This window comes from Ranitomeya variabilis, chromosome 7, assembly GCF_051348905.1.
Source record: "Ranitomeya variabilis isolate aRanVar5 chromosome 7, aRanVar5.hap1, whole genome shotgun sequence".
Taxonomy (NCBI): domain Eukaryota; kingdom Metazoa; phylum Chordata; class Amphibia; order Anura; family Dendrobatidae; genus Ranitomeya; species Ranitomeya variabilis.
Window position 1 is genome coordinate 18,530,798 of NC_135238.1, and position 25,580 is coordinate 18,556,377.

The 25,580-nt window shown below is 46.0% G+C and overlaps 1 protein-coding gene across 3 annotated transcripts in view; it reads right to left on the reverse strand.

The window, feature by feature from the left end:
- The window catches only part of SREBF1 (sterol regulatory element binding transcription factor 1), a 28,087-nt gene that overhangs the window by 1,761 nt on the left and 746 nt on the right, over positions 1 to 25,580 (reverse strand). The window contains exons 1-18 of one of the 3 annotated variants that reach the window (XM_077274326.1): positions 22,780 to 22,933; positions 18,875 to 19,306; positions 18,175 to 18,791; positions 17,964 to 18,089; positions 16,559 to 16,777; positions 16,355 to 16,469; positions 15,950 to 16,128; positions 14,343 to 14,541; positions 14,072 to 14,253; positions 13,569 to 13,830; positions 13,328 to 13,494; positions 13,069 to 13,237; positions 12,637 to 12,745; positions 11,687 to 11,796; positions 11,153 to 11,285; positions 10,882 to 11,044; positions 6,508 to 6,705; positions 6,316 to 6,427 (exon numbers count right to left, since the gene is read on the reverse strand). In XM_077274326.1, the coding sequence (XP_077130441.1) occupies positions 6,316 to 6,427; positions 6,508 to 6,705; positions 10,882 to 11,044; positions 11,153 to 11,285; positions 11,687 to 11,796; positions 12,637 to 12,745; positions 13,069 to 13,237; positions 13,328 to 13,494; positions 13,569 to 13,830; positions 14,072 to 14,253; positions 14,343 to 14,541; positions 15,950 to 16,128; positions 16,355 to 16,469; positions 16,559 to 16,777; positions 17,964 to 18,089; positions 18,175 to 18,791; positions 18,875 to 19,306; positions 22,780 to 22,798 (3,511 nt within the window). In that variant the 5' untranslated portion in view covers positions 22,799 to 22,933. Of the gene's footprint in view, positions 1 to 2,870; positions 3,495 to 6,315; positions 6,428 to 6,507; positions 6,706 to 10,881; positions 11,045 to 11,152; positions 11,286 to 11,686; positions 11,797 to 12,636; positions 12,746 to 13,068; positions 13,238 to 13,327; positions 13,495 to 13,568; positions 13,831 to 14,071; positions 14,254 to 14,342; positions 14,542 to 15,949; positions 16,129 to 16,354; positions 16,470 to 16,558; positions 16,778 to 17,963; positions 18,090 to 18,174; positions 18,792 to 18,874; positions 19,307 to 22,779; positions 22,934 to 25,580 lie in introns of those variants that run through there. The other 2 variants (XM_077274328.1, XM_077274325.1) reach the window with 2 other exon arrangements.

The window sequence follows — 25,580 nt, forward strand, 5'->3', positions numbered from 1 at the left end:
GTGTCATTATCCTGTACCCCGAGTGTCATTATCCTGTACCCCAGTGTCAGTGTCATTATCCTGTACCCCCAGTGTCAGTGTCATTATCCTGTACCCCGAGTGTCAGTATCATTATCCTGTACCGTCAGTGTCATTATCCTGTACCCCGAGTGTCAGTGTCATTATCCTGTACCCCGAGTGTCATTATCCTGTACCCCGAGTGTCATTATCCTGTACCCCAAGTGTCATTATCCTGTACCCCCAGTGTCAGTGTCATTATCCTGTACCCCCAGTGTCAGTGTCATTATCCTGTACCCCGAGTGTCATTATCCTGCACCCCGAGTGTCAGTGTCCTGTACCCCGAGTGTCAGTGTCATTATCCTGTACCCCGAGTGTCATTATCCTGTACCCCGAGTGTCAGTGTCACTATCCTGTACCCTGAGTGTCAGTGTCATTATCCTGTACCCCGAGTGTCATTATCCTGTACCCCGAGTGTCAGTGTCCTGTACCCCGAGTGTCAGTGTCACTATCCTGTACCCCGAGTGTCAGCGTCATTATCCTGTACCCCGAGTGTCAGTGTCATTATCCTGTACCCCATGTATCAGCGTCATTATCCTGTACCCCCAGTGTCAGTGTCATTATCCCGTACCCCCAGTGTCAGTGTCATTATCCTGTACCCCCAGTGTCAGCGTCATTATCCTGTACCCCCAGTGTCAGTGTCATTATCCTGTACCCCCAGTGTCAGTGTCATTATCCTGTACCCCGAGTGTCAGTGTCATTATCCTGTACCCCGAGTGTCAGTGTCATTATCCTGTACCCCCAGTGTCATTATCCTGTACCCCCAGTGTCATTATCCTGTACCCCCAGTGTCATTATCCTGTACCCCGAGTGTCAGTGTCATTATCCTGTACCCCGAGTGTCAGTGTCATTATCCTGTACCCCGAGTGTCATTATCCTGTACCCCGAGTGTCATTATCCTGTACCCCGAGTGTCATCCTGTACCCCAAGTGTTAGCGTCATTATCCTGTACCCCGAGTGTCAGTGTCATTATCCTGTACCCCGAGTGTCAGTGTCATTATCCTGTACCCCGAGTGTCAGCGTCATTATCCTGTACCCCCAGTGTCAGCGTCATTATCCTGTACCCCGAGTGTCAGTGTCATTATCCTGTACCCCGAGTGTCAATGTCATTATCCTGTACCCCCAGTGTCATTATCCTGTACCCCGAGTGTCAGCGTCATTATCCTGTACCCCGAGTGTCAGCGTCATTATCCTGTACCCCCAGTGTCAGCGTCATTATCCTGTACCCCGAGTGTCAGCGTCATTATCCTGTACCCCCAGTGTCAGCGTCATTATCCTGTACCCCGAGTGTCAGCGTCATTATCCTGTACCCCGAGTGTCAGCGTCATTATCCTGTACCCCGAGTGTCAGCGTCATTATCCTGTACCCCGAGTGTCAGCGTCATTATCCTGTACCCCGAGTGTCAGTGTCATTATCCTGTACCCCGAGTGTCAGTGCCATTATCCTGTACCCCGAGTGTCAGTGTCATTATCCTGTACCCCGAGTGTCAGCGTCATTATCCTGTACCCCGAGTGTCAGTGTCATTATCCTGTACCCCGAGTGTCAGCGTCATTATCCTGTACCCCGAGTGTCAGTGCCATTATCCTGTACCCCGAGTGTCAGTGTCATTATCATGTACCCCCAGTGTCAGTGTCATTATCCTGTACCCCGAGTGTCAGCGTCATTATCCTGTACCCCGAGTGTCAGTGTCATTATCCTGTACCCCCAGTGTCAGTGTCATTATCCTGTACCCCCAGTGTCAGTGTCATTATCCTGTACCCCGAGTGTCAGTGCCATTATCCTGCACCCCAGTGTCAGTGTCATTATCCTGTACCCCGAGTGTCAGTGTCATTATCCTGTACCCCTATTGTCAGTGTCATTATCCTGTACCCCGAGTGTCAGTGTCATTATCCTGTACCCCGAGTGTCAGTGTCATTATCCTGTACCCCGAGTGTCAGTGTCATTATCCTGTACCCCGAGTGTCAGTGTCATTATCCTGTACCCCGAGTGTCAGTGTCATTATCCTGTACCCCGAGTGTCAGTGTCACTATCCTGTACCCCGAGTGTCAGTGTCATTATCCTGTACCCCAGTGTCAGTGCCACAATTTTACTACATGTCAGTCCTGTGACACCAGGACAATTATGATTTCCCTGGAAGTAAATAGCAAGGTTGGGCTTTTACACTGCGGTAACTACATGCGTTTGTGGTTCCCGTCACATAATTCCGTGGCTTAAAGTGAATAATAACTTTCAAATTTATGTGGCTAAATATTTCCATCAATAAGGGATCTTGATAAAAACTGTATTTTGGAAAATGAGTGTGAATTCCACCAGGAGGCAATCACTTCACTCTTCTGACCGACTCGGTGCAAAATCCAGATGTCTTAGATGTGGATATTATTAGAGAATTATGAATGGTAAAAATCTGCATCAAAATACACTTGTAAGACATGCAGATTTCGTGGTGGTGGGCTCGTCAGGGGCGTAAGGGTACAGCCCACGACAATCCACACTTTATTATCGAATAACTAGCGTTTATTTGCTTTTTCTGCCACACGATAGGCCTCGTTGTCCATGGCAACCAGAGTTCAACTTTCATTTTCTATTCTGTGCTGAAAAAAAAAATCGTAGCTAATTGGTTACTATGGACCAATCAGCTATCAGCTGTTATTTCATTGGTGCAGACTGGAAAATGAAAGCAGTGATGTGATTGGTTGCTATGGGCAACACATAAACCCTCACCGGAAAAGATGTATACATACAGTATATATATATATATTACACTATTTCTTTCAGAGTCATAATCACAGAGCGGCAGCTGCAGTCAATTCTCTATTTGAAAATTATTTAATAAAAAGGTCAAACTCCAGATATATAATATAACATATATTTACACGCACTCTAACATGGCGTCTGCCTCCATTAAACACAAAGTATGAATGTGAAAAAGCTTCTGAGCTTGGACGATCGCCTCTTCTTCAGGTCACAATGACAACATTAAATAGCCAGGGAGAAAAAAAAAAACAAAACTTAAAGGGACGCTTCAGGCTAAACTGATCCACAGCGTAGGGCCTGGAGGGGGCGGAGCCTGACACTCATTATCAGTTGAATCTTTGTCATGCTCCGCCCACTCCGGTTTTGTGACGGGAAAATGGCCGCTCAGCGAGTTGGTTCAATCTGTCCCGTTATTTTCTAGGGGGGGGGGGTTGCATTGCAGCCGAACATATAAAAATAAAAAAAAAATCCATAAAAACTGAAGATTTTGCATTAAGTGTTTCTCTTCTAAAAAAAAAAAGTCCCTTCCGTGTCGACTTCCTGCACAGACGCCTCTCTCTGTGCTCCCACATGTTCGCCACACCACAAAGGGCAGAATTGTAGGACCCCCGCCACGTACAGGGACAGTTACTGACAGGGCAGGGTCGGGAGGGTCACGCTGCAGCTGACAAGCCGCGCTAAATCTGAAAATGAAAGAGAAGTAGCTTCAGTATTAACTGCACCGCACATATCTGCCGCCATCACCAGCACCGCGCACATGCATTGCACACCATACACATGGGGGCCACGTAAAGGGGAAAGCCCACCCAATAATGGATCCAGGGAGAAATGGAGCAACTTTCTCATGGGCCCAAAATGCTAAACCCATGATGTGGCATCAAGTTTCCTAGCATGGACCCCCGTGGGCGCTTGTAATCGAGAGGGAACCCCTTACTCACTATTCCATATGTTCGTCATGCTAAATTACCGTGCATTGAAAGTCAGAAAAAGGAAAATAGCTGCTTAAAGGGGGTTTTCCACATTTATTTTTTTTTACTTATATGCATAAATTTAGGGCTAAAAAGCATTTTTACAATTATGTTTCATTAAAAAATTTGCACCATTTTGCTCATAAAGGCTCCCGAAACGTTCAACTTTTATGCGGTCTGCGGTCATAAATCAGCACAGAAGAGCTCAGAAATAGACTGTCAGAAGAAGATCACTGATGGATTATCAGTTGACTCATTCTGCAGTCAGGAATAGACAGTGCAATGCGGAGACTGTAGAAGGAAAACCGTGCAAAAAAATTAATTAAACCCAATTGCAAAAAATATTTATTTCATAAGCATTTAAAGGTAAAAAAAAATGTCTCCAAAGGGGGACAACCCCTTTAAGCTGCTTTCCCATTTCATTCATTAATGGTGTATCTATGGGATATGCCATGAATGTAAAATAGACATGGATCCCACCACTGAAAGCCGTTGCGTTAAGCGAAGAGGTGGTCTCCTCATCTCAACATTGTTGGAATCCTTAGCTACTCTACATTTGTGGCATCTGAGGGGGTTTGTGTTTTGCGTGGCGAAATTACGGATTTATTTATTTTACTATTTTAGGACACTCAAGATGTTTTGATTAATTTTTATTGCATATTTTCCGTGAATATTGATAATGGAAAATCAGAAATTCCGGAGTTTTTATGTCTTTTTTTGTCTTTACGTTGTTTACTGTATTGGTTAATTCATTTTATATTTTGATAGATCAGACTTTTACAGATGTGGCGATACCAAATATGTTTTTTTTATTATTATGTATTATTAAAGATGGAAAAGGGTTTGAATTATTTCTCATAAAAAAATATTTATTTATTTTTTTATATTTTTTTCACTTTATATTTTAGACACCTTTATAGACTTGAAGTAGTGATGAGCGAACGTGCTCAGAAAAGGTGTTATCTCAGCATGCTCGGTTGCTCATCGAGTGACTTTGGTGTACTCAAAAAATATGTTCGAGTCCCCACGCCTGCATGTCTCGCATCTGCAACACATGCGGGGATTGTCTGTTAGGCAACCTGTGTTTGATCGCTTGTGCAACATACCACAATACCACCATGATCTGCTATGAAGCCAGGCCTGTAGCTGAATTTCACAGAAGTACCAAGATCGCAGTGACGGGAGCCTTTCAGCAGTTCTCAGACAGCCATTGCCTCAGAGAGGGGAGACGATGGCACGACTTGAGCTTGACAGCAGCATTTAGTGGGTTCACAGCATTGATCGGAGCTGGCTCCGTACACCGATCAGTACGTCCTTTGTCAGGAGAACTTTTTCCTGTCTCGCGACTCTAGGCTGATAGGGAGAGACGCCAGTCTGGGGTAGCGAAGAGGGGAAAAGCCGATGGGGACCTGCCATAGATTAGTCACCTGAGACACAAGATGGTCCTCACCCATTTTTTCAAAGGATGTTTCCTCTGAGCACTGGGAGTGAAAGCAATAATGGAGCCCGTTATTTAGGCAGCATGAATCTCCCTCCGATCAATAAATTAATTTACGAGATGGAAATACCCCTTCTAATGTCAGCTAGACCCAGCTATTTCGGAGAGGGATAGAGAAGGATCAGGCAGCTTTGCTTTCAGCATGTCCGATTCTTTTGTTCTCCTTGGAGATAAGCTGAGGAGTCTGGCAGCTGCTTTCTCTCCTCTATGCACGCTCGGCCGAGGTGAGTGTGCATGTCTGATGGGAGGTGGTTCACAACCTTTCAATTTTCCCAGTGAAATCCCTGTCCGTTTACATTTCGGTCAAACTGCCGACATCAATTCTACAGGGTAATGGCGGGTGGAGCGGAAGTGTCCGAGTTCAGAGATGTAGAGACGTTCCAGTACCGAGTCTTGCTACAAAGCATCGCGGATCAATGAATTAGTTCCACAGTACTGATTGCATCCATGCTTTAATTATAGATTCATTTACTGGCATATTAGTGGGTTCAGCGCTCTTTAAAAATATGGCTGCCACCATCTCCACAATGAGCAGCAGCCCACCACCATTAGTTTTTCGGGTTAATGCCCATGCACTACGAGTCATCAAGCAGGGTTACTGCACAGATTATCCTCCGCTAGGAAACATTTAAGACCCCCTACTCCCTCCAAAAAAAACCTCTTCCCCTTTAAATATTTCCATTTCCAAAGAGATAATTGATCTGCATTGCCTCTCTGTTATCATGCATCTTTAGGGTCCTTCTCATTAACCCTTTCAGTACATGGGTCCGTGGCACAGCTTATCATTGGTCAAGTCAGGAAGGGTTAATCAGGAGGAAGTATAAAAAATAATGGCGCAACTAAAACATAAAGGGGCTTACATCAACCAATCAGGCGTCAATAGGCAATCAAATATCTGAATGGTTGTCATAGATTGCACCACTTTTTTATACAGTAGCGCTCCGGTGGCATCAGCGTGGCATGGCTCTCAACCAATGGAGATGCCGCTGCTGCCCCCGATGCCACAAGCTTAGGGTCCACATAAAGAGGATGACCTACCTTCTTTACTGGATGGAGCTACCCTCCTACGAAGGCTCCGGTCCAGCAGCTGATGTGTCCTGGTTGGACTGGCGCCCGCCATGAGCCGAGCTGTGGCTTCATGAAGAAAGACCTAAGGAGAGCTAAGATTTAAGAGACGTCTCCCAGGACAGTGAACGGGACCAATGATGGCGCTGATCACGGGGCACTCACCCTGCGCATGGCGGGCCGGAAGGATTGTGCTAATCTTCGTAAACTGCTCAGATCCAGCTGGAACCCCCTGAGCTCCTGGGGGGACGCGGGGTGTGTGTGACCCGGCTGCTGCCCCGTAGAGCTCTGTAGCTGTTGCTGCTGCTGCCAGATATTGGTCCTGGTCACCAGGAGAAGGTCGCACATGAGGAACTGCACCGCCTGCGGAGAGAAAGAGGGAAACCAGGTCTGTAAGAAAAAACCGCCAGAGAGCGACCCAGCAATCACCCGTCTGCCAAGGAGTACTGGGGACCAGGGAGGCAGCATCAGAGAGTGGGTGGATAGCGGCACGTAGTATAGAAGTACAATCTATATGGTGGTAATGCGGTATATAAGTACAGTCTATATGGCGGTAATGCGGTATATAAGTACAGTCTATATGGCGGTAATGCGGTATATAAGTACAGTCTATATGGCGGTAATGCGATATATAAGTACAGTCTATATGGCGGAAATGCAGTATATAAGTACCGTCTATATGGCGGTAATGCGGTATATAAGTACAGTCTATATGGCGGTAATGCGGTATATAAGTACAGTCTATATGGCGGTAATGCGGTATATAAGTACAGTCTATATGGCGGAAATGCGGTATATAAGTACAGTCTATATGGCGGTAATGCGATATATAAGTACAGTCTATATGGCGGAAATGCGGTATATAAGTACCGTCTATATGGCGGTAATGCGGTATATAAGTACAGTCTATATGGCGGTAATGCGGTATATAAGTACTGTCTATATGGCGGAAATGCGGTATATAAGTACAGTCTATATGGCGGTAATGCGGTATGTAAGTACAGTCTATATGGCGGTAATGCGGTATGTAAGTACAGTCTATATGGCGGTAATGCGGTATGTAAGTACAGTCTATATGGCGGTAATGCGGTATGTAAGTACAGTCTATATGGCGGAAATGCGGTATATAAGTACAGTCTATATGGCGGTAATGCGGTATATAAGTACAGTCTATATGGCGGTAATGCGGCATACACTGTGTTCCAAATTATTATGCAAATTGGATTTAAGTGTCATAAAGATTTAATTGTTTTGTTTTTAAAATAAACTCGTGGATGGTATTGTGTCTCAGGGCTCAATGGATCACTGAAATCAATCTTAAACACATGTGATAATTGGTTTTCCAGGTGATTCTAATTAAAGGAAAACTACTTAAAAATGATGTTCCACATTATTAAGCAGGTCACAGTTTTCAAGTAACATGGGAAAGAAAAAGGATCTCTCTGCTGCTGAAAAGCATCAAATAGTGCAATGCCTTGGTGAAGGGATGAAAACATTAGAAATTTCCCGAAAACTTAAGCGTGATCATCGTACTGTTAAGAGATTTGTGGCTGTATCTGAGCACAAATGTGTTTGTGCTGATAAAGGCATAATGAGGAAGGTTTCTGCCAGGCAAGTTCATCGGATTAAGAGAGCAGCTGCTAAAAAGCCATTACAAAGCAGCAAACAGATATTTGAAGCTGCTGGTGCCTCTGGAGTCCCTCGAACCTCAAGGTGTAGGCTCCTTCAAAGGCTTGCTGTGGTGCATAAACCTACTATTCGGCCACCCCTAAATAGTGTTCACAAGCAGAACCGGTTGCAGTGGGCCCACACATACATGAAGACTAATTTCCAATCAGTCTTGTTTACTGATGAGTGTTGAGCAACCCTGGATGGCCCAGATGGATGGAGTAGTGGATGGTTGGTGGATGGCCACCATGTCCCAACAAGGCTGCAACGTCAGGGAGGAGGTGGAGGAGTCATGTTTTGGGCTGGAATCATGGGGAAACAGCTGGTAGGGCCCTCTACGGTTCCTGAAGGTGTGAAAATGACCTCTGCAAAGTATATAGAGTTTCTGACTGACAACTTTCTTCCATGGTATAAAATGCAGAAACGTGCCTTCAGGAGCAAAATCATCTTCATGCTGACAATGCCCCATCTCATGCTGCAAAGAATACCTCTGAGTCATTGGCTGCTATGGGCATAAAAGGAGATAAACTCATGGTGTGGCCACCACCTTCTCCTGACCTCAACCCTATAGAGAACCTTTAGAGGATCATCAAGCAAAAGATCTATGAGGGTGGGAGGCCGTTCACATCAAAACAGCAGCTCTGGGAGGGAAGAAATACAAGCAGAAACTCTCCAAAAACTCACAAGTTCAATGGATGCAAGAATTGTGAAGGTGACATCAAAGAAGGTTCCTATGTTAATATGTAACTTGGCCTGTTAGGATGTGTTGGAGTTAAATAGCTTTTTTGTTCAGTGAATGTGACCTCCTAATGCTGCAAATTCCACAAATGAGCATTTTCAGTTCTTTAAAACATATCAAATGTTTAGGAATTCTACTGTGCCTAATAATTTGGAACAGCGCATTGTGGGGTTTTATTCATTTTGGAGATTATACTGTTATCATTGGGAGGTTTCTTCAATAAAATTCGATGTATAATCTAACGGGTGATGATGACTTTTATTAGACTGACTGTCATTTGCACCAACCATTTAGGAAAATCAGACAAAAATGTAATTTGCATAATAATTTGGAACATAGGGTATACTTAACAAAAAAGTGTGAAACAACTGAAATTATGTCTTATATTCTAGGTTCTTCAAAGTAGCCACCTTTTGCTTTGATGACTGCTTTGCACACTCTTGGCATTCTCTTGATGAGCTTCAAGAGGTAGTCACCGGGAATGGTCTTCACTTCACAGGTGTGCCCTGTCAGTTTAATAAGTGGGATTTCTTGCCTTATAAATGGGGTTGGGACCATCAGTTGTGTTGAGCAGAAGTCTGGTGGATACACAGCTGATAGTCCTACTGAATAGACTGTTAGAATTTGTATTATGGCAAGAAAAAAGCAGCTAAGTAAAGAAAAACGAGTGGCCATCATTACTTTAAGAAATGAAGGTCAGTCAGTCCAAAAAATTGGGAAAACTTTGAAAGTGTCCCCAAGTGCAGTGGCAAAAACCATCAAGCGCTACAAAGAAACTGTCTCACATGAGGACCGCCCCAGGAAAGGAAGAACAAGAGTCACCTCTGCTTCTGAGGATAAGTTTATCTGAGTCACCAGCCTCAGAAATCGCAGGTTAACAGCAGCTCAGATTAGAGACCAGGTCAATGCCACACAGAGTTCTAGCAGCAGACACATCTCTACAACAACTGTTAAAAGGAGACTTTGTGCAGCAGGCCTTCATGGTAAAATAGCTGCTAGGAAACCACTGCTAAGGACAAGCAACAAGCAGAAGAGACTTGTTTGGGCTGAAGAACACAAGGAATGAACATTAGACCAGTGGAAATCTGTGCTTTGGTCTAATGAGTCCAAATTTGAGATCTTTGGTCCCAACCACCGTGTCTTTGTGTGACGCAGAAAAGGTGAACGGATGGACTCTACATGCCTGGTTCCCACCGTGAAGCATGGAGGAGGAGGTGTGATGGTGTGGGGGTGCTTTGCTGGTGACACTGTTGGGGATTTATTCAAAACTGAAGGCATACTGAACCAGCATGGCTACCACAGCACCTTGCAGCGGCATGCTACTCCATCCGGTTTGCGTTTAGTTGGACCATCATTTATTTTTCAACAGGACAATGACCCCAAACACACCTCCAGGCTGTGTAAGGGCTATTTGACCAAGAAGGAGAGTGATGGGGTGCTACGCCAGATGACCTGGCCTCCACAGTCACCAGACCTGAACCCAATCGAGATGGTTTGGGGTGAGCTGGACCGCAGAGTGAAGGCAAAAGGGCCAACAAGTGCTAAGCATCTCTGGGAACTCCTTCAAGATTGTTGGAAGACCATTCCCGGTGACTACCTCTTGAAGCTCATCAAGAGAATGCCAAGAGTGTGCAAAGCAGTCATCAATGCAAAAGGTGGCTACTTTGAAGAACCTAGAATATAAGACATAATTTCAGTTGTTTCACACTTTCTTGGTAAGTATATAATTCCAGATGTGTTAATTCATAGTTTTGATGCCTTCAGTGTGAATGTACAATTTTCATAGTCATGAAAATACAGAAAAATCTTTAAATGAGAAGGTGTGTCCAAACTTTTGGTCTGTACTGTATATATATTCCCCATGATGTATGTGTGTACTTATCCCAAGCTCGGTAGTGACCACTTACATCCCAGGCTCGGTAGCGACCACTTACATCACCGGCGCGGTCAGTCACAGTCAGGGTTGAGGGTTCAGGGGTCGGAGGTCAGACGCTGCCTCTGTATTGCACTGCAGATACATTGCACATAGAGCATAGAAAATGCAATGCAACTACAATGCACCACAGCCACAGCGATGGACGGCCCCTGCACCCGCTCGGAGTCGTGCATCTGTGAAGGTTTCGCCCGCTCACCTTATCCACATTGGCGTTGCTGGAAGGACTGGCGTTCAGGCTGTCTCGGAGGTAGCCGCTGGCCTTCTCACACTGGCCCAGGCTGACCTGCGTGCTGTCCTGCTTGCCAAACAGGGTCCGCACCGCCCTGAACGTGTACAGCGCAGCTCTGGGCAACATGTTCCTATAGAGGAAAGCAGACATGTGTGATGGAGAGCAAGACCCCGACGCGCGTCATCGTGGACAACACAAATCTATAGGGAATATTTGGGCTTTAACCTCTAACACTCACTCTGAGCTATGAAGTGGTTTCGGGATGTACTCCACCACTGGGTACAACCTCTGCGCTGCCTCGTCATCTCCTTGCAGCCAGTTAATAGCCACGATAATTATGGAAGCCCACCACTTAGCCACTGGATCTGTCCCTGTGCCGGAAAATAATGGTCATTAAAAAAAATATTAAATTCTATGCGACAATTTAAGCGACAAATTGGAAAGTAGGGTAATATCAAACTTATGTTTTGTGTTATTTTTTTTTTAGATTTTTGCCCTTTTTTTCTAGTCCCATAAGGAGACTTGAATTTGTAACTTGACGATTCCTGGTACAATACACTGAAATACATAAGTATGGCAGCACACGATTCTGTCAGCTTCTCTTATTAAGCAATTTGACCGCTTAGTTTGAACTCATCTTTAGGCTGCGTTCACACGTTGCATCCGTGGTGCATTTTTTTGCCACAATTGCAGTAAATCGAGTGTGTGTTTTTTTGCTGCAACATGTGAACGCAGCCTTACCGAACCGTTATCGTATGTGCGCTGAGCTCACCTGTGACAGCGGCCATACTGGAACTGATGGAGAAGGTGTGATTGGTGACGGCCGCGGCATCTGAGCAACCATTCAGAAGCTGGAGATATTCCAGTGCATCTGAGAACTCGCTGCAAAGATGGGAAGTAAAACCGATGTAAGTGGCTATGTATAAGAAATATGACAATGGAGGACATATACAATGCAGGAAATAAAAATAAAAAACACTTAAGGAGCTACGGAACACAATTATAGAATTGATCAGCCTTTGCATAGTAATGAATGTTTGCAAAATACTTCATTACCTTATTTTGCTTCATTTTCAATACCCAAGCAATGCTTTAAAAATTGCTTTCAACTGCTGCTCAGCGAGATTCAAACAGTAGTATATGTATATATATATATCAAATTAATTTTTCTAGTATGCCTCATCATCTTATTTCGCTTCATTTTCTCCCAAAAAACAAATTGCAGTGTTGTATCAATAACCGGTTAATGCTCCTTTAGAAGCTGCTTTTAGCTGCTGCTCAGCAAGATCCGACCACTCAATACAAACAGTTGTGGTACAAGACTTTTCCTCTCCGAAATTCCCTTCGACCCAATCCCTGTACTGAGAGAAGGAAAGTACCGTACAGCGACTGTGTGAATGAAGTGTATGTATCTTGCTGAGCAGCAGTTAGAGGCAGCTTCTAAAGGAGCATGAACAGCACTGCAGCACGGTACTTGGGGAAGAGGAAACAAAATAAGGTAAAAGTCATAACTTTGCAAAGGATATATTTATAGAGGTGCAGCCCAAGCGATTATTAATCGATTTTACCTGCTTTGGTGCAAATAAAAGTAACAACATGAGAGGAACAACAAGATAACCACCCAAAAAGAGAACGGTGGTCACAGACAATTCCTCTCTCCTTATCCTTCCGCACTGATTCATCTTTAGTTTGGCACTTTTTGGAGCAGTGCAATGGACTCACCCCTCGCCTTCCGTCAGCGGTTTGCTTTGTTCCGGCTGGGCTACGCAATACAGCGCTTTCTCCAGGAGATGTTCACGGAAAGCCTGAGTCACCTGAGCGAGAGGGTCCACTGCCAGCACCAATAAAAAAATTTAAAAAAAACACAAATTAGAGCAAATCCTCCCCAAAAACAAGGCTAAAAGTATCCCGCTGCTTCAGGAAAAGCATCAGCAAGCATGCACGCCTCGCTTCTGAACCAGGGGTCTTTCTAGTACTGCATCCCATAGCCTATCAATCCCTCACCAGACCTCTGCTTGCAGGCAGTGAATAAAACTCACTGCATAGTCCTACTAAGATGTGCGAAGGCTTGTTAAATTTACTATCTCTGATCTTAAAAATGGGGTTGCAGACAGTCATCGATTTATAGCTAACGGGAAATGTAAAGGAGCGCACCGGCACTGCCCGCTGTGCTGTACGTCGTGTCCCGCGGGGAGCTCCTGACACTCCAGTCTCCATCTACAAAAAAGCGATGTCCTAGAGGATGGCACAGCCACTGCATGGCGGGCGGGATGCTCACGCTCTGCGCCAAGCACACCTGGCGGGCACTGCAGAGGAAGAAGCGCTGGGAAGAGACGGGGAGACATGATTAGACCCCAGTGGACAGCAATGCACCGGACAAGTATGTACCCCTATATGATTTTGACCCCCTTACCGCTAAGAAATGGAAGCGCCGGTGCAGACTTGCTTTTACTCTCAAGGCGGCGCCCACGTAGATTTCTGCCAGCGTCGCCACCGAGAGGGTGTTCCCTGCACAGTCCGCTAGATTGACAGCGCTGAGGGCCATATTGATCGCCGAGAGGTGACCACCCGCATGCTTCCCTTTTAAAAAACACAGGATGATTGAACATGACCCCCATTAATAGCCATGCACCCATGTAGACCACCCCATATACCTGTCATGTGCAGCTGGTGCAAGCGATGGTACACAAGGGCGGCCTCCCTGCAGCTTTTACGTACGTCATCTTTTAACTGATGGTCTCTGCGGAAGCCCCCAGCCCGTCCTGCCAGCCAGCGGCCCACCCAAAGTCGCTGCAATACGTAGCGGATGATGCTCCATGTGAGGCTGCAGACAAGATCGAAGTTGGAGGTGGGGAGGGGTCTCCCTAGAGCTTTTAGGGCTTTCCACAGATGGAGCGAGGCCTGAGCAAAGTCACCCTGGAAGAAAGAGAAACCAAAAAATGTTTTTTTCTTTTCAGCATGGAAATTCCTGTTTATTTTTGTAATATTTCTGCTTGCTGTCAATGAATACAAGCCTCCTCCAGTAATGAGTCAGTCATGACATGATCTGCTTAGGCTTTTCCATTCACTAACAGAAAGCAGAGATCTGGAAAATGATCATGGTTGGAAACGGATTCGATAAGAAAACCTGCAGATTTTTAAGCCAGGTTCCTCGTACCCGAGACAGATCGACGTCAGCTTGTTTCCGATGACACCAGAACATGACCGAAGAGTCGGAGTGCAGACGGGTGACGGGCTCGCCGTAGATGAAAAGTCGGATGAACACGGCCAGGACAATGATGAGGTTTATTGGCCAGAGGAGAGCAGAAGGGTTAAACCAGCTCAACCATGAGGACGTCTCTGCGAGCAGAGCAAATAAATCACATACAGAGTAATCGACCATCCCGCGGCGGTTATCGCGGCCGAGCGCCAAACTCTTCAGAACTTACCTGCGCTTACTCCCAACATACTTCTTCCACCACCATGATAAGTGGGACTTCCAGAGGCCTCCGAATTGCTGGATCCTCCCATCAAGAAGGACAAGGGATTGAAGGAGAGGCAGAGGAAGACGAAGACGCAGAGAGCCATACGGGAGCGGTCCAGCATGCCGGTACCGGGAGGAGAGGGCATCTCTTCCTTGACTTGTACCTGAAGAATGCAATGGACAAACAATCAGTAGATTTGGTTTCCAGTACCATCTCTATGCTGACGACACCCAATTATACACTTCTTCTCCTGCTTTCACTTCGACCTTTTTAGAAAAAAACAGTGATTGTCTTACCGCTGTCTCTAACATCATGTCCTCCCTCTATCTGAAACTGAACCTGTCAAAAACTGAACTCCTCTTGTTCTCTCCCTCTACTAACCTACCTTTGCCTGACATTGCCATCTCCGTGTGTGGTTCCACCATTACTCCAAAGCAACATGCCCGCTGCCTTGGGGTCATCCTTGATTCCGAGCTTTCATTCATCCCCCACATCCGATCACTGGCTCGCTCTTCTTATCTGCATCTCAAAAACATTTCTAGAATTCGCCCTTTTCTTACTTTCGGCTCTGCAAAAACTCTTACTGTTTCACTTATTCATTCCCGTCTGGACTATTGTAACTCTCTACTAATCGGCCTCCCTCTTGCCAAACTCTCCCCGCTCCAATCTGTCCTGAATGCTGCTGCCAGGATCATATTCCTCACCAACCGTTACACCGATGCTTCTACCTTGTGCCAGTCATTACACTGGCTACCCATCCACTTCAGAATCCAGTACAAAACTACTACCCTCATCCACAAAGCACTCCATGGCTCAGCACCACCCTACATCTCCTCTCTGGTCTCAGTCTACCACCCTACCCGTGCCCTCCGCTCCACTAATGACCTCAGGTTAGCATCCTCAATAATCAGAACCTCCCACTCCCGTCTCCAAGACTTTACACGTGCTGCGCCGATTCTTTGGAATGCACTACCTAGGCTAATACGATTAATCCCCAATCCCCACAGTTTTAAGCGTGCCCTAAAAACTCATTTGTTCTGACTGGCCTACCGCCTCAATGCATTAACCTAACCATCCCTCTGTGGCCCATTCAAAAAAAAAAATCAGGTTCCTTGCAACATGTTCTCATACACTTTATGCAGTTAATAACCCTCTGTGTCTGTACGGCTACATACTTAGGCTGTCAACTGGTTCATGCAGCTTTACATGAACACCCGAGCCTTACACTATGGCTGGTCCAAATAACTAAAGCAATTATTACCATCCACCTCTCGTGTCCCCCCTTTTCCTCATAGTTTGTAAGCTTGCGAGCAGCAGGGCCCTCATTCCTCCTGGTATCTGTTTCGAACTGTGATTTCTGTTATGCTGTAATGTCTATTGTCTGTACAAGTCCCCTCTATAAGTTGTAAAGCGCTGCGGAATATGTTGGCGCTATATAAATAAAAATTATTATTATTATTATGTATAATGCACCGATGAGATGATGTCAGGTGTACCCCATACAGTTACACCCCAAACATCAGATCTACCCTTCCACCCCTATTATTATTTTGGGGAACTCGGGCAATCACCTTGGCTTCATCGCAGAATGGACTGTCTGGCTCCGAGTCACTGTTACACTGAGACAGGGGGCTGCCGGTGTGCGATGGGGACCCTACGTCTGACGGAGGTGGTGTTAGGACGTCCATCATTTCCGCTTTCATTCCACCAATATTAACCCCAGTGCCGGCAACAAGATCTTTTAAAGTATCTGCAATTGAGCAAGAATGGTTTCATAGTTAATTGCCGTTGCGGTAAAACCAATGAAGAGCCTCCCTTCCTCCCCTCTCATAGCACGCTGTGCCACAAAGGAACTGCAGCTGCATCCCCCTCCTCAGATTTGTGAACACACCCATTAAAAAATAATTAAATGGCTGCCCCCTACGTACGAACCATCCATAATAACGGACTGTGATATAAAATGAAGTCTTCCTTACTGTTTTTCTGTGCGGCCATTTTCAGCATCATGTTCTCCTGCTTCAGCTTTACGTTGCTTTGCTGCAGATAACGAATGTAGTCGATGGCCTTCTTCAAAATTGCAGACTTATTCAGCTGTAACATGAAAAGGCAAAAAGTGAAAAACTCCAAAACTTAAAGTCCAGAACAACCAAACTGAATTTTTTTGGGGGGTTGTCATGTACCTTCGCCTCTGTTCCTGACACAAGATCTTTGAGTTCGAGGATTTTGTCGTTGATGGAAGACCTGTAGCGCTTTTCAATGGCATTGTGCGCGGTACGTTTCTCCCCCTTGCCGTTCAGCATGGCCATCCTGCCGTTGGCATTTAAACGGTTGATCGGCAGCTTGTCGGTGTCCATCATCACCGGCACGGTGGCTAGAATGGTCCCACCGCTCACCAGAGCCTAAAGTAAGGAAAGCATCAATAAATAAATGAGGGTCTTGCGTACCCCAGTCCCATCTCCTAATTTACATACAGCTACCCCTAGCTCCTCTCCCACCCAGTGTAATATGGAGCAGAGATATAGGCTGCTGTATGTGGGTCCGTGCACTGTAAACGGGTGACACGGAGGGATCAGCAGCAATGGCGTGTTCACATATAACATTTTTTATGCATTTTTCATGCCCATTATTAGTTGAAAAACGCCACAGAATTGTGCATTTTTCCTTATAGGCTTCTATGAGGAGCCTAAAAAAAAAGCATGTAAAAAACTCAGCTGTGTTTTTAAGTGCAAAATCCCATTGTTTCCACATTAAAAAAAAAAACAACAAAAAATACGGTGTCAAATTTGCATCACTAGCACAAACACATAAAAAAGCAAAGCAAATAGGCAATAATCAGAGCAGATTGTTATTGCAGATTTTGGTGCGAACACTTGCAGAAAAACGCAGTGGGGAAAAAAGCAGCACGTAGGAACATGACCAAAAATATGCATAAATAAGAACAAATATGTGTAAAAAAAAAATAAAAGGGGGAGATTTCTTCTGCGTTTTTCATGCAGTCAAAAAAAAAAACCCGCATAAAAAGAGCTAAGTGTGAACATACCCTAGAGTTGGTGTGACCTGTAGAACATGCGATATGCCGTGACAGGTATGGGTTACAGCCGCAGTGCTCACAGGATCCGGTCCGAACAATCTAAGGCCACGTTCACACATTCAGTATTTGGTCAGTATTTTGCATCAGTATTTGTAATCCAAACCCAAGAGTGGGTGATAAATGCAGAAGTGGTGATGTGTTATCAGTTTCCTCTGAATGTTCCTCCTCCGGTTTTGGTTTGCAAATACTAATGTAAAATACTGAACGTGTGAACTTGGTCTTTGCCTGGTTTTCCTAAACAAAACAAATGTGATCTGCTAATATATTTATAATTATGTATTTTTTTATTTTATTCCCAGAGTACACATTTAAAGAAGTGCTAAAAAGCAACAAAAAAATACTTTTTCTTAAGTTTTTCTCCATCCTTACAGCTGTACCTTCAGCTGCATCCCCCTCCTCCCAGGCTAGTTTTCACTGTGTTAGTCTACATGGATTTTGTTTGAGTGGATGTTTTTACATGCAGACAGGGACTCTGGGGGGACTGAGCCACGCACCGGCATTTGCAGTGGGGTGGTCTGTATGGTGGTGCTGGTCGGTGTGGATTTCATCCCCGTTGTGTCTGTCTTCACAGCAGTAAGCAGCAGAGACTCAGCTTTGATAAAATGAGGCTGAAGGAGAACCTGTCAAAAGAAGTCATATTAGTAATAATATGCACTGTCGGACCACCGTGAATGGGAGAATGGGGGGATGAGAAGACTCACTTACTGGAACCTGCTGGATTTGTGAGGTTATGGAAGCCGTACTGGCGGTGGTGGTCAGGAATTGGGGAGATAGACTCTGGGTGTGGATGGTGAGGGGCTGCGTGATATGGGGCATACAGTGCGTCTGCAGTGGTTGGGCTGCCACAGTCGGCAGGACCGGGGCCTGGGTCACCACAGTCTGAAAAGGCTGGCTTACAACACTTTGCAAGGATTGACTGGCAACGGTCTGCAGCGACTGGCCCGAGGAGTTCTGGAGCGGCTGGCCCAAGGTGTTCTGCAGCGACTGGCCCGAGGTGTTCTGCAGCGGCTGGCCCAAGGTGTTCTGCAGCGGCTGGCCAGAGGTGTTTTGAAGCGGCTGGCCAGAGGTGTTCTGCAGTGGCTGGCCCAAGGTGTTCTGTAGCAGCTGGCCCAAGGTGTTCTGTAGCGGCTGGCCCGAGTTGTTCTGCAGCGGCTGGCCCGAGGTGTTCTGGAGCGGCTGGCCCAAGGTGTTCTGCAGTGGCTCGCCCAAGGTGTTCTGCCGCGGCTGGCCCGAGTTGTTCTGCAGCGGCTGGCCCAAGCTGTTCTGGAGCGACTGGCCCGGGGTGTTCTGCAGCAGCGGCTGAGACGGAGCACTTTGCGCTGCTGCAAAATTAAAAGCTTTATCAATTATGGAGAAAGCCACATTGATCTCATTTTTTCCTGCAGCTGGCTATAGCCATGATTACCTGCGTATCCAGTCACCGGCTGGGTGTTATACTGAGGTTGCACCAAGCTCTTCCCGAATGTCATACCCTGCATTGGCTGTGGCACCGTTGCCGCTTGCACTTTGCTCTGAGAGCGAGGCGTAGAGGGGCAGGTCTGCATGGGCTCGTCCTTCGCCAAACTCTGTACCCCAAGATTCAGCTGCTGTGCGAGATTGTCCTGCGGTAGGGGCGCACTACACGGACTTTGGAAACTGGGTACTGAATGAGGGAACAATTTCATGGGGGTTGAGTTTGTGGGCGCCGCCAGTAATCCCTCCAGGGAGCTGAGTGCTGCGCCTCCAGCAAGGTCCACATTAGGGGCACCGGCCTGGCTATCAGTACTGACCGACCCAAAGGGGCTATCAAAAAACCCGGAGAAGTCATTGTCTTGATTGTGGATGAGCTGTAGCATATCTAGAGAGAAAAACAGACATGCATGAATTGACGGCAGATTCCATATAGTAGGATAGGAAGAGCACTGGCCATGTGGCCACATCCTGGTCACGGACATGACCATCTGACCTATTCTACCATAAAGATGGAGGTTTGCGTGCCTTGCATTCATGTTATATTAATAAATGGAAGATGAGCAAGTCACAAACATCTCTGGCACCGCTTATCATAAAAATATGTGACCTCCCACCCACCCAAAAACAACAAGGATCCTGCAACAACTGTCAGACCTTTGTTTCGCCTGATGAGAAACATCAGGGGTATTGGACCCTATTGGTTTAGACAGGATCCACTGATATCTACTGTCTATGTCATTCCCTATCCTGAAATAAGAGGAAAGTAGTAATTCTGGGCAACCAAATGCCAAATTAAAAGACGTTACACCCATAATATCACTATAATAATACATTGCGGCCTTGTGTCAAAACCCAAACCAGACTACCAGAGTAGCTACCCATAGCAACCAATCAGATCACAGCTTTCATTTCCAAACAAGCAATTTGAAAATGAGAACTGGAATCTGATTGGTTGCTATGAAAACAAACAAATTAACCTTTCTGTCTGTTTGTGGTGTTATTGTCAGGAGAAGGACTGCGTTTCTCCAGAGAGGAAGAGGGGATTATAAAATGTGAATAGATTACTTATCATACGTTGAGGCCAAAATATATTTTACAAAAGGATCAAGTCAATAAAATCTCATATATCCAGGAAGAGGCAGAGCCCTGAAGTTCTGGGGCTCTATAGAAAAATCTGTAGGAGGAACCCCAACTACCATGAGGCAATATTGGGTACAAGTACTCTGCACCCACTGAAGCCGGGGTTTGGGTGCGACTTACTACCTCAGCACCCACTGCAGGCGGGGATTCGGTGCGACTACTACCTCTGCACCCACTGTAGCCGGTGACCATGTGTGACTACTACCTCTGCACCCACTGTAGCCGGTGACCATGTGTGACTACTACCTCTGCACCCACTGTAGCCGGTGACCATGTGGGACTACTACCTCTGCACCCACTGTAGCCGGTGACCATGTGTGACTACTACCTCTGCACCCACTGTAGCCGGTGACCATGTGGGACTACTACCTCTGCACCTACTGTAGCCGGTAATCATGTGTGACTACTATCTCTGCACCTACTGTAGCCGGTAATCATGTGTGACTACTATCTCTGCACCCACTGTAGCCGGTGACCATGTGTGACTACTACCTCAGCACCCACTGTAGCCGGTGACCATGTGTGACTACTACCTCTGCACCCACTGTAGCCGGTGACCATGTGTGACTATCATCTCTGCATTCACTGTAGCCGGTGACCATGTGTGACTACTACCTCAGCACCCACTGTAGCCAGTGACCATGTGTGACTACTATCTCTGCATCCACTGTAGCCGGTGACCATATGTGACTACTACCTCTGCACCCACTCTAGCCGGTGACCATGTGTGACTACTATCTCTGCACCCACTGTAGCCAGTGACCATGTGTGACTACTATCTCTGCATCCACTGTAGCCAGTGACCATGTGTGACTACTATTTCTGCATCCAATATAGCCGGTGACCATGTGTGACTACTATCTCTACATCCACTGTAGCCGGTGACCATGTGCGACTACTACCTCTGCATCCACTGTAGCCGGTGACCATGTGCGACTACTATCTCTGCATCCAATATAGCCGGTGACCATGTGCGACTACTATCTCTGCACCCACTGTAGCCGGTGACCATGTGTGACTACTATTTCTGCATCCAATATAGCCGGTGACCATGTGTGACTACTATCTCTGCATCCACTGTAGCCGGTGACCATATGTGACTACTACCTCTGCACCCACTCTAGCCGGTGCTCATGTGCAACTACTATCTCTGCACCCACTGTAGCCGGTGACCATGTGCGACTACTATCTCTGCACCCACTGTAGCCAGTGACCATGTGCGACTACTATTTCTGCATCCAATATAGCCGGTGACCATGTGTGACTACTATCTCTACATCCACTGTAGCCGGTGACCATGTGCGACTACTACCTCTGCATCCAATATAGCCGGTGACCATGTGCGACTACTATTTCTGCATCCAATATAGCCGGTGACCATGTGCGACTACTATCTCTGCACCCACTGTAGCCGGTGACCATGTGTGACTACTATCTCTACATCCACTGTAGCCGGTGACCATGTGCGACTACTATCTCTGCACCCACTGTAGCCGGTGACCATGTGTGACTACTATCTCTGCATCCAATATAGCCGGTGACCATGTGTGACTACTACCTCTGCATCCAATATAGCCGGTGACCATATGTGACTACTATCTCTGCACCCACTGTAGCCGGTGACCATGTGTGACTACTATCTCTGCATCCAATATAGCCGGTGACCATATGTGACTACTATCTCTGCATCCAATGTAGCCGGTGACCATATGTGACTACTATCTCTGCATCCAATGTAGCCGGTGACCATATGTGACTACTATCTCTGCACCCACTGTAGCCGGTGACCATGTGTGACTACTACCTCTGCATCCAATATAGCCGGTGACCATATGTGACTACTATCTCTGCACCCACTGTAGCCGGTGACCATGTGTGACTACTATCTCTGCATCCAATATAGCCGGTGACCATATGTGACTACTATCTCTGCATCCAATGTAGCCGGTGACCATATGTGACTACTATCTCTGCATCCAATGTAGCCGGTGACCATATGTGACTACTACCTCTGCACCCACTGTAGCCGGTGACCATATGTGACTACTATCTCTGCATCCAATGTAGCCGGTGACCATATGTGACTACTACCTCTGCACCCACTGTAGCCGGTGACCATATGTGACTACTATCTCTGCACCCACTGTAGCCGGTGACCATATGTGACTACTATCTCTGCACCCACTGTAGCCGGTGACCATGTGTGACTACTATCTCTGCACCCACTGTAGCCGGTGACCATGTGTGACTACTATCTCTGCATCCACTGTAGCCGGTGACCATGTGTGACTACTATCTCTGCACCCACTGTAGCCGGTGACCATGTGTGACTACTATTTCTGCATCCAATATAGCCGGTGACCATGTGTGACTACTATCTCTGCATCCAATGTAGCCGGTGACCATATGTGACTACTACCTCTGCACCCACTGTAGCCAAGTCCTTGTATCCAGGTCAGAACTATGTACGTTGATGACACATATAATATTTCCATCCATGTATATGTTATATAAAGTAGCCTAGGAATAAAATGGAGTATAAATGACTCTATAATAAGCATAAAGCACATCCTAAGATATAGTATAATAATAAATCGTTACCTCATTGACATGTTTGTATAAGCAAAATGATATATATTTTTACATATTATGGTATGGCTAATTTTTTTTTCTTATTTATTTTTTTTTAAATGTAAGACTTTCTAGACTATTTTGTACCTTCAAAAGTGCACTCCATGGGCACACGCTGGAGATGCAGGGAAGAGCCGGGCTCCCCGAGTTTGCCCTTTGCTGACACCTAAGAGATGCTTCACTAAATGCTGCTCCACCTGTAGTAACTGCAGGTCTGTGTGGAGGAGTCCTGGGCATTTGACTATTGCTTTTTTTTTTTTTTTTTTTTCATTTTCCCACACCCTCCTCTTCATGAAGCGGCTCCACCTCTTGTGGATGGAGTTGATGGGGAAAGGAGACTGAATCAGAGCTGTGAGATGAGGTGACTGTGGAGGGCCAATCAGCGAAAGATGGAAGCAGCAGCACAGGCTGGCCACCGACTGAGGAGGAACCAGCCTTGTCTCTCAAGGTTACTAGCGTTCAACGGAGTGGAGGGTTATTATAGGACATTCACAGGCGGCCGCGTTGTACACATCCCTACAAGTCACCTACATACAAGAATTGCGCAAGAAAAGGTCACGCGGTTGCGCGGTGTCACCGACATTACGAGATTGGCTTACAACGCCAAATTCCTGAGTGCTATAGCGTACAAAACGGATCTGTCACCAGAAGCGATATTACGTTATTAGACCAATCTCTGAAAACCGGATGAGACAGGTGTACTTACTATTATAGTCCTGAACGGGGGGAAAAAATGCCCATTTTAATATCAGGCAGAAAAAAATTCAATAAGTGTTAGGCCCCAGTTCACACGATGTGGAATCTTCATCCATTTCCAGTACAATACAAACAAATGGGTTTTTTTCAAAATCCCTTTTAACCTTTCCATTAAAATGAAAGCACGAAGTGGGTTTTCATTTTGGATTTCACCCGACTCAACGCTTAGAAATGGAGAAGGGTGAAATCCGCAATGAAATCCACAACACCATGTGTGAACAACAGCGATTCTAATGTGGATTGTCTTTTCATTGTAAGTATACCGGCTTCATCAGATCTAAGAGATCTGCTTAACAATATATGCAAGTTTATATATTCGCCTAGAACATTCCCTACCTTCCAACTATACTTTCCTACGTTGCAATACTTGCCACTGGCTGTATCCGACGGCGCGGCACAAGAATTTAATACCGCAGAGTCTAATATTTGGTTGCAGTGGACCCTCTACTAAATGGGAAGTATCCCTTTAAATGACAAAACCCAGCTCTCCACCATAGGTATATAGCGCAATATTTAGAGAAGCGCAGGTCAGCGCCCACTCACTCTACTAGTCTGACCCCGCTGTGGTCGACGGGGCCCTGATATTTGCTTTCCACCCTTTGAGCCGCAAAATATTTATTTTGACTATTTGGGGCAGAGATTGTACAGGGTGAACCGACTAGGAATTTATGAAATTGGGGCAGGAGGCAAAATCGGGGGTAACCACAGGGGCAGCCATATTAGTTATGACCCAACTTTCACAGAAAGTTCTATAGAACGCTATTGACCGAAAAGACATTTTTTTAAAAAGTTAATGGAACCGAACCGTTCATTCTCAGCCAGTTTGAATTTTTTTTTTTACTCACCCCCTTTTGTCCTTTCTGGGGACACCCTAGTCCAACGATAGAGGGGTTCTCCTTCACATATAAGGACCGAAGTCACTTGACAGTTGGGGGTCCATGGTTCCGATTTTACACTGAGACCCAAAGGGGCGATAATCGTACCGCCATACCTTGGCACTTTTGCTTCTCGGGACTTTCCACATAAGCCATGTTTACAATCCCACTGTGAGATAAAGCCCCTCTGGAAGGTTCTGGTGTGTGGGGCGTGCTGGGCGCAGCCTTTGTGGTGTGTACCTGAGAGAAACATGGGGGCTTTGTGCGGCCAAAACCTCCCGAATCAGCACAAAGCAGCTATAAAAGACCCGTATTAGGCGGAGAATATAAAAAAGCATTGATGGCAGATCCATGAACATGGTTCTCACATGCGCCGTCACTCAGCTTTCCTAAAGGTGACTTGGCGGCCATATTGGCTGTCACCCAGCTTTCCTCGAAAAATGCAAATATACAAAAATCATTAAAAATTAACATTTTACCACAGAATTGTTTGAAAAAACACAATTTTCTTAGTATATCTCTTTCAAATTAGCCCCCAAAATATGTTCTCACCCCCTCTAAATACTAAGTGTGACATCTATGGGTCTCCATTTTGCTCCCACGTGCCGAGCCTGTCAGATCTATATAGATATAGCGGATATATTTCCAAAAATCTCTAATAATTCACCAGATCGCTATTTACGCTAATTAATGGAACCGCCATACGACTGGCGACGTCCGGTCAAATTTGGTTATACTGGAACCGGGCCACGTGAATTCGGTGAAGAGCGAAATGGGGTCTGTCACGGAGGGTACATGTACAGGGAACACAGGTGACTGGCGGGAATGAGGGCGGACAGCCCTCCGCCATGACAGCCCCCATTTTGCTTATTGATAGAGAGCCTTCTATCGGTGTATTAGACCTGAGGAATTATAGCTACGCCAAATGTTTCCCCCGTGGGCAGGAAATATGTGATTTAATGGGAAATGACCCCAAAATGTAAGATGTCCGAAGATTCAATTTATATCAAAATGAGATTATTCCGACGCTATAGAGGGGCACAGAAATTAACATTTCTCTTGACTGTTCTCCGTGGAAGATTAAATAAAAATATGAATAATTAATCATTATAGGGGAATCACTACGACCCCCACTGTTTTGTGCCCCCCGGTGTACACAGCGCTGCTGACAAACAGCTCAGCACTAGAACAGTGACCGACAGTAACCCTACGTGACGTCATGAAAAGGGAGGAAGCGCAGCCAGCAACCCTAGGAAG